Raw genomic sequence first — 13,738 nt, forward strand, 5'->3', positions numbered from 1 at the left:
AAGAAAAATGGAAATATTTTCAAGTCAGCCAAAGATTTTACCATCAAGACACTCCTATGAACAGCAAATGCTTATCAAGTAGTTAAGTAATCTGCTTTTCAATATCAGGCTTTAATCAAGCTACAGACTCTAAGTAAAACCAGTGTGATGATTTTAAATAGGCCAAGCCTGGGGTAACTAACCCCAAGTAATTCTGTATAGCCAGGAACCTCTGTTCAAGAAGAGGTTAGAGCTATAACGCTGAAGAGATGAAGCAAACTCTTCAAGGGTTAAGAGTACTTCAACGAAGAACACTGAGGTTAACTTCAGTGGCAGAGTGACTGCTTGTCCACCCCACAAATAGACAGACAGAGAGAATTTGTATCATGCAAAATGCCAGCTTGCACCAGGACTGGATCTCTGTCCCTCTTCAAGTAGTAACTGTGGACAATGGTGCAGAAATGACTGAGAGTGACTGAGGAAGGAAGACTGGTGCTGAACTTGATACAAAACTGCAGTACAGCAACATGTAGGCTAGACCAAGGATAGTGAGGTACTGCAAAGTCAATATTAATTAGGATTGAAAGGAGATGCCTACGAACTTAAATGATGATATAGTAGTGAAGGTTATTCAGTACCGCTTAGGAGTGCTATTGCAAATGACAAAAAAGCCCTGCAGAGCACGAGGACTCTAACAGTGCATAAACTGAGAGCAAACAAAACATACTCTGAATACCTTACATTGATGTACTATATATTGCTGCAGCAGTCAGAATTAAATACTGCAGTTGGATTTAAAAAAAACAAACTAACAACAAATCACCCATCCCTTTCTAATCAGAGGACAATATCTGATGACTTAATTTTTATTTAAATATACTGATAGATGTTACACTACATAGTTCCAGTGACTGCAGTAACAAGAAAAACCAAAGCAAGCCATACCCGTCTTTTTCTAAAATCAGGACGATACAGTTAAGCAGATGAACAGTGGGGTTTGGAGCAGAAAGAGAAGGGTTCTGATACTGGCATAAATGCTTTAATATAATAATCATATATTTAAAAACGTTAAATGAAAAATAGTTGAGGATATAGCTGCATTTATTTACATGATCTGACAGTTTTACTGGGAGAGAACCTGAGAAAAAAAATGTCGAAAATCAAGTTCTACTTGACCCCAGCTGCACAGCACCTACAAAATCTGACCACTTCCATCATCAACCCACTTCAGGCATCATGAAGTTCATGTATTCTTCAAAACAAGACACCAGACAACCTTTAAGCCAAAATACATAAGAAAATAGCCCTGGATGTTACCATATACCTCCTGCTTCTTTCTGAATAAATAAAAGCAGGAATATCAAGTACGCCTCTATAGGGATGAGGGGGAAGTTTTCAACTCTGGTTTCTGGGCATTTTCAACTTCTTTTTATGCAAAAGCAAATAAAGATATGTAGGGACAGATAAATTCTTCTCCAGTAAACTCTGAATTGAGGGATTTTTCTGTATTACAGAAGTTTTTAAAGCATTTCAGAGGAGATATTTATTTTAACAAGTTTTGATCTACAGTGTCTTATTTCACTGTGCCTCCTGCACCTCCTTTGTCTTTCCCAAAGTAGAGCCTGAAGTGTTCTGTGGTTTAATGGATAGATAAGACACACCCATTCTTCCCTTGACTTCTGTTGCGCTTGGTAATATCAAAACAAAACAGAAAGCCCTCCCCCAACCTCTGAATCACAGGAAACCTCAAAAAGGCCAATTTCCTTATCACATCCATTTCAGATGTTTCTTCTTGTTCCAGACTTACTGTCCCAGCTACAAAAGAAACAGTCCTCTCTGCTCTTTTGATAAAGCTCCTCTGTTTGCAGTTGGAGAGGGAGCTGCAGTCCCTATTTACTCTGAGTCTGATCATACTGCCATTGACAGATGATTTTAGCTCCCATTAACTTCAGTATCAAATCCAATATGAAACCTTTCAGTAGCTCAGACAAGCAGAGAAAAATCCAAACAGACTTTAAATGCCCTTCATAATAGGTCTTCTACTTTGCACATGCAGTATCTAAAAGAGCTGAGAAAAGGAAGATGAAAATGCAATCTTCGTTTTTTTCTCTGTACGATTAACATGTTGCTATTAGTTGTCACACGCCAGTTGTGTTTCACCTTCCTCTTTGGCACTATAATCAATCAGGCAGCCAAAAATGACAACATTGTGTGACAGCTACCAATCCTTTGGGCTTGCTAAAATAAAAATAGTGTGGTAACCTCAGAATTGTGACCTGAAGTAGGCAATCATGCAGTGAGGATGCACGCATATTTCTGTTAAAGGTGCTCTCTAAAGAATGTCCTAGAATGCTCTCATCTAGAGTAAACAGTCACTACAGGAAAGTTTCTAAGTTTCATTAATTCTCTACCCAAATATCTGTGTAAATAGACTCACTCCATATCTTTTAGCGAAAGAAGTCGGGTATTTCAGACTCAGTGGCAAGTTATTAACTCAAAAAACAGTCAGGAGGCTGAGTGGAGAAGAGAAATGGAGAGACTTGCTGTCAACAGAAGAGAAAAACAGAGATGGCATGAAATGCCAGTCATGGCAAAGAAATTCCTGTTAAGACAATTGTGTCCTTTAATATTAGTTATTATCATTACAGGAATTACAGAGTTGTTATATATTTTGACATTGGGACATATGAGAATCTTCCAAGCAAATCATACACCTCATTAATGAGAAAAGGTATTCCCTGTATCCGCTAAACAAATATTTGGGACAGCCAATAAAAGCAAAAGAAACAAACAAATATACTTAGATCCTCTTTTGGCTCCTGATAAAGTCCTTCCCCAAGCAGTGAAAAAGGTAAAGACTTTCATGGACAGTAATGGCCTAGGTGACAGAAAAACAAACATGCTGAAGCATGGTCATTTTTTCAGGAAGTTAAGGGGGCAGTAATAGAATTCAGTGCTGATTTGTAATTATTAATGTCAAAATAAAGACGTTTCAAAGAACAAGTACTAAAAATTTGAATTACTTTACATTTTCTGAATCCCATTCAGGGGAGTAGCTTCAGAATCCTTGGAGACAGCTTGCAAAAAATCTGCTTAGCAGCAGGTCAAAAAGCCCCCACTAAAGTAAGGATGCATATAGAAAGGCGTATTGAAAAGTTATGGATATGTTACAAAAGCAATAATGCAGATGACTTCATATATTTGACTTAGTACCAGCCACTTCATTAAAAGACAGAGAAACAGGAACAGCTTAGCAAATGGCACTTGAAACAATAAGAAGCACAGCATGACTCCACAGAGGCAGCAGATTTTGGACAGGAAGCAAAAGAGCAACAGTATACAGTAAACGAGGTGTAAATGATCAGAAATATTGAAAAAGGTCAACTCTGTTTTACTTTACCCTATCAGAAACCACAAGCTGCGGAATGCCCAGAAAAATCCAAAGGCAGAACTGATGAGAAGAAACTATTGCCCCCTCCCCCACTCACTTTATCACAATACACATGTATACCCTAAAGGTCTTAGTAAGAATTATAAGGATAATATACCGAAAAGATTACAAAATTCTAAGAATTTCCACAGCTACGCTAGAAAAAGTAGTTTTAGAGGGTGAACGTGCTCCTGCTTTAAGCACTAAGCTGAAAGTAACTATGGGTTTGGCAGAACTTCTGTGCTTCTACTGTACAGCTGTTTGTTTGCAGATGTTAAACCCTTTTCTGAAACACCTAGTATTGGCCACAGTTCTCAAGATACTTACTCCATGAATTATTGTTAACAGTTGCACCAGTTGTTATCTTCCCTGTTAAATATTTAAGCTACTCAAATACTGATTAAAGACGCTAGAATAACAGTAACAAAAATACTCTGCTAGGGGGGCAAGGAAGCCATTGGAACAGACGCATCTTCATGCTATTCAGCCAAAACTGCCTAGAAAAATGACAAAGTCAGCCAGTGAAACAAACAAACAAAAAATATTTTTATCACTGTAATGAGAGTCTCATCTACAGCAGGAACTTATGCCATTTTGATATCTGGTTTATGCAGTCTGTTTCTTGGCTTAGTTAAATCCTCTACTACATTCAGCCACTCACCTGACTCATAGAAGGCAGGAATTATTTGCTTTACTGTGCTCTGACCCAAGTGTAATGATTAGCAAAGAGAAAACATTCATCCAAACTTGTCTTCATCATTCAAGCTTCCACACATGACATACTACAAACTAACATTTCTAACACCTTGTAGATGTTGCTGCTGGTATTTTTATAGTCTAGATGTGTGTAAGCTGACTTCAAAACCAATCAACATTTCTTCCCCAAAAGAAGAAACCCTACGGTCTCTAGCTACTGACATTTGCTAAATGGCTCTTGCCTTCATCATTTACTTGTGCACAGACCATTTTGCTGTAGCTTATTGGTCTAAAGCTACTCAAGATGAACTGGATTTTTAATTTAATGATTTGCTCCTTTGCATTTTTAGATGTATCTTTGGCACGCTAAGAAAGGTTTCAGTGACTCACCGTGACAAGAAATAAACAAATTATTTAAGGAAAGATCGGACAACTGAAGTCAAATACAGGCTGTGACTGGCACCACTACTTGGAATAGGGCATATATTTTCTTCCCCCAGCTTTTTTATTATTGAAAAATTATTTCACTTGTTTGTGTTATTCTCAGTGTTTCATAAGTTACCATGATCACTCCAGCATCTGTAATCATCTTGTGCTCATCTGACTTTCACCACGGCTTATACTACAGGGTAGGAATAAATATCCCTGCGTGCTAGAAATGACCAAGTGCAACAGACAAAACTAGTGTGGTGAAAATACCTGCAGTAAAATTCCAACACCTTTGTTTCACTAAGAAACCTACTGTGCAGAAACAACATAGGGGAAAGAGATCAGCGTACCTGTTCAAGTAGCTGCCGTAGCCGGTGAAGCTGAGACTCCAATTGTTTATTGTGATCTTCCAATATCTGCATCCTTGCTTCCAGGCGACCTTTATGTTGCCTCAGGAGTTTAGCTTCAGCAATGAGTTCGGCATCTTCAGAAGCATGCTGAGGTGACACAACAGAGTCAGGAGGCGATGCAAGAGGGTTTATTCCTCTCCGAAGATGTTGCTCCTTTAGTTGCTCATATTCTATTTGCAGACTCCTGGTATATTGAAAAGAAGAGGAGAATGATAACTTAATCAAGCAAATTAAAATAAAAAAACTTCCTTAGATCAAATGATGTTATCATCACCTCCAACTAAGAATACAAGTGGCTTATACAATGTCTTGACTTGTGGTTTATGGGAAAAAAACATGAAACAATAAAGTAGAGATGAAACTAAGGTTATTTTATCACAGATCCACTCTCTTATATTTAACGGACTCAGGCTATGCATGATATATGCCTTGATCAATCTTTTTTTTTTTAAAACACAACTCCTAGGTCCATCTCTTCTCATCAACAGCTATACATAATACATGCGTAGCTCAAACAACGGGGTGACAATTCAGACACCATGTAGGAAGATTATGAAACCTTTGCTCTTCCTCGAGGTCAGCAATGATGCGTTCCAACTCTCCTCGCTCTTCCTTTTCCACTGACTTCAGTATCTGAGCAGGACTCTGTGGCTGACTCACAGGTGACTCTCCTCCCAGCGTCTGACAATACTGCTGGATAAGGGCATGCTCATCCTCTCTAGAGCAATAAAACAACACGGATAAAGACAGAGCAGTAAAACATTTATTATGTGAGCAAACATCTTTGTCAAGCTGAGGGGTTTGGTTAGTTTGTTTAGGAAAAAGGACTAAGAGAGCAGGAAATAAGCCTAAAAAATATACTGAAAAAACCCCACATAAACATACGATGCACAAAAGAAAGAAGATTGATCTGTAGTAGTTCAAAAAAAGAGACCAGTTTACTTTAATTATGCATAAAGAACAAATGCTGCTGGTGGTTTGAAAAGAAATAGTGAAAGCAAGAATCAGAGACAATATAAACCAAAGATGACTTATCTGAAATGCCTTAAAAATAAATAAAACCGAACAAGCTATCTAGTAGTTCCTATAAATAGGTGACATTTTAAATGTTCTTTAGGAGATAATTTTGGTGTGCGAAATTCACCAAATAAAACTAGACATGAAAAAATCCCCACAGAATTCTCCAAGAAGTAATAAAGTAATGAATCATCACGTATCTAGCTAACAAAGGGACTGACTCTGCTGCAAAAGTAATGTGATAGGTTTTGAATTAGCATTGTATTTCCAGGGTTTTTTCCCCATTTTTATATACACATGTGATATCTTAAAACTCTTCAAGGGGAGCAGATCTCCTCCTTGTTACAGATTCAGCAATAGAAATAAACTCTAACATTGTCCTCCTCCTGACTCAGATAGAAATTACCTTCTGGTAAGGAGATACAGAAGTCCTGACACTTTCAATTATGCTACAATGTCCAAATGAGTTTGCTAGTATACAGGTGTGTCCTCCATTAAAAAAAAATCACATGGATAGAAAGTGAAGGATACCATGTCCTAAAAACAGTTCGCCTGCTTGCTTAAGAAGGATAAATCAACAGCAGGAAAACATATACTATTCATGTTTTTAAAACAGAAATTGCTGCAGCAGTATGAATGCCAAAGAAAACCCTCCTTAAATTCTCTTCTTTGCTTGACTACAAAACAGAGACTGCATACCTTATGATACTATGAAGTGTTGTTATTACAAACTTTACCCTAAAGATCTACAGTTAAAGCCTGGTCAACACCAGATTAAAAAAAACAACACATGAGCAGTATATATACACATATTTAGATGTAATTTAGAAAAGAGATGTTTTCATGTTAAAAATATTTCTTGTGCTGACCTTTTTCCTCCTATTGTGGAAAGAAGTAGCTACAAATTCTGCTATTAACTGACTGTGGTCTGACATAATAAAAAGTATCCTCAAAGACTGCCTTTGAAAGCACATATGAAAAACAGGAAGTTCATAATATGCAAAGTATTAATTTTCCAAGTAAAAGTGTAATGGAGCTTTTCAAGAGGCTTTTAAAAATTTCCTGTCAGTCAACTTAACAAAAGATTCAAATGTACAGTCTCGTTTGAATGAATAGTAAACCCAGTTATTTAGAAATGTATACCCTGAGAGAAACAGAAGTTATTTCTGTGGTGACAAATAATTTATAAAATAAAGACATGTACAAGTAAAACACATCAGGTGTTATAGGCCATGCACATGGATTGAGGGTTTTCTCAGAACTAAATTCAAGCTACTGGGGTAACCAGAGCAAATGCATGTGACAGGAACAAATGAGAGTTGCAAACATACTGTTTGTGTAATGGAACACCCTATTTTATCCTGCTGAACCAAGATTTTTTGGTAGCTCTGTACATCAATACCCATTTAAAAGCATCACCACTATTAGAAGCAAGACAAAATAGCCAGAGATTTATTTAATAAATACTGATTCCTGGTGTCTTTCTCTTAGAAAAGTACTTCTATCATGCAGCAAAGCAATTTGGTTCTTTGTAGTGCTTCTTAAGACAAACTTTTTACTTAAGACTAATCCAATGGTAGAAAAACACTAAACTATTTCTTCTCAAGGATAACTATTCACTATCTACACAAAGCTATCATGTGGGCTTCCATTTTCTGACTTGTCATTGAGATTTGAAAATCTAGACTATTACAATCAAACAAATGTGTACCAAGCAACACTATACCTAAGAAACCCAAACCAAACCAACAAGAAAGTATAGGCTATGACAGTTCTAGCCACTCGAAAAGTTCATGGCATTCTACTCCACATAAATTCATTTATGATATAAAGGGAAGAGTATGAATAGATCATATAAAGAAGTATGAAGAGATCCTTCCACAGAGTTCTGGTTGCATATCACTTGCCTTCATCCTTTAGTGATTAACTACTGGTTTGCAGAAAGTTTACATGTAAAAAAAGGAACCTAATTAGTGAGTTCTTCCACTTTTAACAATCAGTCAGAAGTTTAAAAGGAAATAATACACATTCATTTATTTCTTATCTGTCTTGGCTGTAGTCAGTACTAGACTCAGAAGAAGAAATGACAATACGGATCTTCCCATGCAAACGAATAAATGTAATTTATTTTTCATTAAATACAGCTATATAATTAAAATAGAATGGGCTGTATGTACATTTAACTCCCTGAAAAATATAGGGGATATCTGACAGTGTTAACTGAAAAAGAAACAGAACAGTGCTCCTCTTTTTTTTTTTTCTTATAGAAAAAAGCCTCTTCTCTTTCTCTTCTCCAATACTTGAGTGTTCTCAGGGAAACTCATCATCACTCACTTTGTTATTTTGCATTAGTCTACTTAAACCTAAAACAAAGGCACTGCAGTTAACAGAGTTTGGATCAGGTCCTAATTCAATAATGAAAACCTCATGGTACTTCTCTACCCTTTAACCACCCTGATAAAAAATCTCCATCCGTTGTAACTAAATTTTTATCAAAGTGATGTAAGCCCTTGTGGGGCTTCAGACTCTGCTGTACATAGCAGGGCTTCTACAACCCCTTGAAATGTGCAGAATCCCCTTGCTACAACTGAAATGGCTGCACTAAGCCGGGAGTGCTCGTGATTCAGGTGAGCACAGAAACAGAGTGTTAAAGCAGGCTAGAGAGAGAACACAGCTTTATCATTCAGGTTTCAAAACACTGTTTACATATTAAGCGATACACTATAAATACACATACAGCCTTCTTTTGTGCAAGGGTGTTGATGTTGTCAGGAAAGGTTCACATGATCAAGTAGTTTAGTCTGGTTATTTTAATTAGGCATGCTGTCTACATTTTAAGATGAATTAGTTTATAAACAACTATGTAGGCCATCTGAAGTGGATTTTTGAAAAGAAAGGGCTCTGTAAACCTGGTTTTTTTTTATATTTATTTGAATTTGTTAAACCTGAGATTCTGTCAAGATTTTGTATTAGGTGTAACCTCATTTTTTAATGAAACTTATAAACCCCTTGAAGAGTGAGTTCACACAGTAAATGCTTAGATACTTTTGACTGTATTGTGGTCCAGTAGGTGAGATCAACACAGTTAAGCACAGATAATTTTGTATTTTGGACTCTCAGTTATTCAGGCCAAATAAAATTTCATTACCCTCCTCTCCCACTGGTTCAGAGTCTCATAAACTCTACAGGACAGACTGTGAATATTGACCAGTGCTTTTTAAGCATCACACTTTGCAACTGTCAGCAGCTTTTTCACATGCTGGAGGAAGTGCCTGATAAATGAAGTCTTCTGAAGGAAAAGTGTATTTTGGCCATGTGTTCCACCTCTGGTCTGTCTTGCAAAATTACTAGTTCAAAGCCACAGAAGCTTGAACCTGCACCAACAAATCTCCTGACTGTAATTAAGACAAATCCATTAGTAGCACAGGCGTCCCAGGGCAGGGCTTCAAAATTACCTACAACGTAACATGCTCTATGCCGTGCAAACACTTTCATTTTGAGAATCTGGAACTCTCTTTTTTAGACTTGGTTGGAGATGGCAGTCAGCAACCAAAATAAAAGCACAACATCAAAATAAATTTTTTTGGTGGTTATTCTCCTGGAGACCCTGTGTGGTTTGAGAAAAAACCTAGAAGTACACAAGGTCCTGCAACAGCAAAGACTGCAGTTCCTTTTCAGCATTTCACCATAGTAGAAAGCAGTAAAAATGACATGCCAGGAGATCAGACTTGAAAGAAGTACATCTCAAAGGAAAAGAACACCCCGACAAGGTAACCCAGTAAAAATGGCCTTTGAAATATTATATTCTCTTTGTGGATATATAATTTCAAGTGGTTTATTCCAAAACATGCATTGTGCATGGAGGAAGCAAGAGGCAAATAATGTTGCATATAATTTCCCTTGCAAGGCCATGCTGTGGAAAGAAAAATTCAGATTTCCTAAAAGTCACTTTTCATCAGTGTATTACTTTATCTGATTAAGAAAACTGATTGTTAAGTTAGATTTCAGATAGTAAGATGTCGGTATTTGTGAATGTCCTTCATCAATCATTTCCATTTTTCCTGTGGCTCTCATGCAAAGTGCCATGTATTCTAGTCCAAATAAAGTGTACCTTGACCTACTGATGCTATGAGAAATATTAGATCCAGGTTTAAGAAGGTATTCCAAAATGCCTTTAACTTACATGTTCTCCTAATTTTGTCATCACATGGAACTAATTTCTCATTGTGACCAGATGCTTTTTAACCACTTACATTATGTCAGAGTATCCGGGTACTACATAGAGCAGCTCTGGTTTGACTTGCGACACATTGAAGTGGCAGTGCCAGCTAAAAGTATCACTGGCACTCACTGCCTGTTCCTACTCCTGCACCAAAGTGCACAGCTCCCTAACAAGTAAAATTTCAGATGTGTTCCTACTCTGCCTTCAGTTGAGTGTGAAATGGCATCAACAGTGCTGCAGACATGAAGATAACTGGTAGTAAAGACACTAATCAGAAAACAGCTATTAAACATTCACATTTATACATAAAGTATTTATACTATGTTCAGTACAATTAATTTCAGTACGGGCTAGATAGGATAGTTCATACACTGCAGTAATAAGAGAGTTACATTCTTGTCCTATTGCTATCAACTTTTTTTGTCTTGTCATTCTACTACACCATGATTTGTCAAATTGTGAGGCACAGATTTCTGTTAGGGACACTATTTATCATTCTTTATTGCAAAGACTTCATTTTTTTCCTTGTGCTCATCTTCACTTGTGAAGAGGCTAGTTGCTTTAAAGATATAGGTGTTTTCACACGAGTTAAAGCCAAAGAAAACTCATCACAACAGTCTAGCCTGAACATTTAGAACTCCCTAATGTATGAAGAAGATGACATGAAAGAAAAATGTTTTTATTCAACGGATTCATACCAGAATACTCAGGCATGAGAACATTAGAGTGTGTGTTAAGAAGCTGGACATACTACAGTAGAGACTGACTTTGTTGTTGTTGCTGTTATCTACAAATATTTTTCCAGTTGAGGAAAATTATTTTCTTAATGGAATTCACATACCTTTAGGGGAAGGGAGGGTTAGAAAAGCTTCTAACCCTGGGGAGACAGAAGTCATAATGACATTCAGGACAACAGGCTAGTTAAAACCCAAGAAATTTTTCAAAGAATGGTTTCTTAATCAATGGCATATTGTAAAACATTGCTGCAAAAAAAGGTCATGATATTTAACTGACAACAGAAGTTCTCATTGTCATTCAAATGTAGAAGACTTCTTATACATACTCCTTGGAGCATGAAGATATTAGAAGTACTGTTGAACTTGTGAACTTGACAAGACCAAAGCAGTAAACTTTCCAATATTAAGGGCAACTATGCCTCTGTTCTAGGTTCACAGTAAATTGAAAGACTCTTGAGGACTGATAAAAATAAGATCACAGAACAGAACTCGAATTATGAGAAGCAGAGAATTTGATTTCCAAACCTTTAATCATCTCCTGAATGTTAGAAAGACTACAGTAAGAAAATGAGATTTTGTTCAGATAGGTTTACAGCAGGGGCCTTCAAGCTGAAAAAATACAGGTCCAAATTTCAGATTACTTCTTCAAATTCAGTCTATATATAATGATTACGCCACGTGCATTTCTATGTCAAAGTGCATTTAAGGAGTAAGAATAGAGCTAAACTACAATCCTAAATTCCCAGTGTTCCAGCTGTAGGTGATTTATGATCCAAACTGGGGTCCAAACTTCATAGCTCTATAGATCCCTGAAAAAATTTCTTCACTGAAAGGGTTTGCCAAGCATTGGAACAGGCTGCTCAGGGAAGTGGTTGAGTCACCATCCCTGGAAGTATTTGAAAGATGTATATATGTGGTGCTTGGGAACATGATGCAGTGATGGACTTGGCAGTGTTAGGTTTACTGTTGGACTCAATGATCTTAAAGGTCTTTTCCAACCTAAATGATTCTATGACAGTAGTTTAACTCCAAACTTTAAACCACAGTTCTTCAGAATTTTCTGAGTACTTCAGTGTTTACCTTAATGAAAGCATGATTACCTGCAAATAAAACAGAATGTGTCACTGGATACAAGGTTACTTTCTTGTTCTTCTTGGCTCTGAAATCTCTGCATATTTTGTTTGTGTAGCAGTCCCCTTTTGACAACAGGACTGAGACCCAAATTCAGAGGTCCCTCTCACATGTTGGTACACAAGTTTGCCATGTTCATTCTTTTTCTTAAATTAAAGGTCATTTTTATAGGTGAGTAGGGAAATTGCATTTAAATCAACACCTAATTTGCCAGTAAAAATTAAGCATATGCACCCCTTTTTACCATTGGGATGGATGGTTGGTTGGTTTTTGTACATGAGTAGACTCATTATTTGCAAAATAAACAACTCAAGTGTATAAACATTTAGCTGCCTTCAAGTTTTCAGCTTTCCTGGCAAATGACGGTATGTTTGCTCTTTTTTTTATTGGAAGGGAAATCAAAAGGGAATATTTTGGCTGCATTTCTCTCATTGGTGAGTGTACCAATGACAGAAACACATGAAAACAGTTTTATTAGTTATGTAAACAGAATTAAGCAAGCAGGAAAGAGGAAATATTTAAAGGTGGTCACATGTGCTTCTCTGAAGCAAAGTACTTTTTAAATCTCAGACTGTTAGTACATTCATAGGTAGAACAATTTCATTGAATTTTAAAAAGAGTAAATGAATGTATTATTAAGAACAATAGCACTTTCTAACTAAAGCTGAACAAGAAAAAATTCTGCTTCCTCTATAAAAATGCTGATGACATTCATTAATAACTTAAATGAGGCAGAATTCTACTACACTGATTTAATTAGCAGAACCGATGATACAGTGAGGTTAAAACATTCATTTAGTTTTACATTGAAAAAAATCATATTTAATTCATCAGTAATTCAAGGGGTTCTATGCTTTCCAGTTTCATCAATGCATTTTAATGAAGGTTTTTACAATAAGTGACACGTAATTCAAAAAAGAAAATGGCATTGATAAAATTAATGTAGGACTATGTTTATATCCCCAAGTACAAACAGATGGATAAGCAACCAGCAAACCAATAAAACCAAGAAGTAGCAACACTGTTTTGGCTCTGCAGAACCTTCAAAATATAGATGATTTTTTTTCAATGAAAAAATTGTCCTGGGAGTTAGCACAAGCTTTTGACCCACTCCATTGTCCACTTTGACACAGGAGGATTTATCTTCTTTTATACTATGATAAAATCAGAAAAGGAATACAAACTAGAACCTGTAGAGCTATGGCTTTTTTCCAGTTGTATGAAATATCCTCACTTTTGAAGCAGAAGGGCTAACAAATGTAGAATTTCCTTACAACATCACCAATTTCTACAATTAGTGCTTGGAATAATAAAATTTATGCAGGCATCTTTGGCGTCACACTTATTAGCTACTTACATTGGGACTAAGTCCTGTGTTACAACCAAGGAAGATTATACCATGCATCTATAACCAAAGTTCCTGGCAGCTTAATGAGTATGAGTTACTTACACACTTCCTGTGGTGGAGCTACTGTCCGTGAGGAAGGAGCCATTGGTTCTTTCCATCTGCGCAAGCCTGAAAGGCAGGGAAAGATGACGACTTTCAGAGAACATGCTGCACAATTTAAACAGAGGCAGCGTGAAGATCTGTTCTACTTAGAAGCAGCTTAGATACGGCAATTGTAGTATACATGAATCGGAATAAACTCCTAGATTTTGTGACAAAAACCTATAATCCAGAGCACTT

At 36.7% G+C, this 13,738-nt stretch overlaps 1 protein-coding gene across 6 annotated transcripts in view; it reads right to left on the reverse strand.

Annotated features, from left to right (window-relative positions):
- UTRN (utrophin) overlaps positions 1-13,738 on the reverse strand; it is a 384,959-nt gene that overhangs the window by 8,862 nt on the left and 362,359 nt on the right. For all 6 annotated transcript variants that reach the window (XM_074896615.1, XM_074896617.1, XM_074896614.1 and 3 more), the window contains 3 exons: positions 13,502-13,567; positions 5,504-5,662; positions 4,885-5,128 (listed from right to left, as the gene is read on the reverse strand). In XM_074896615.1, the coding sequence (XP_074752716.1) occupies positions 4,885-5,128; positions 5,504-5,662; positions 13,502-13,567 (469 nt within the window). The remainder of the gene's footprint in view (positions 1-4,884; positions 5,129-5,503; positions 5,663-13,501; positions 13,568-13,738) is intronic.

Source organism: Athene noctua, chromosome 1, assembly GCF_965140245.1.
Source record: "Athene noctua chromosome 1, bAthNoc1.hap1.1, whole genome shotgun sequence".
NCBI lineage: Eukaryota > Metazoa > Chordata > Aves > Strigiformes > Strigidae > Athene > Athene noctua.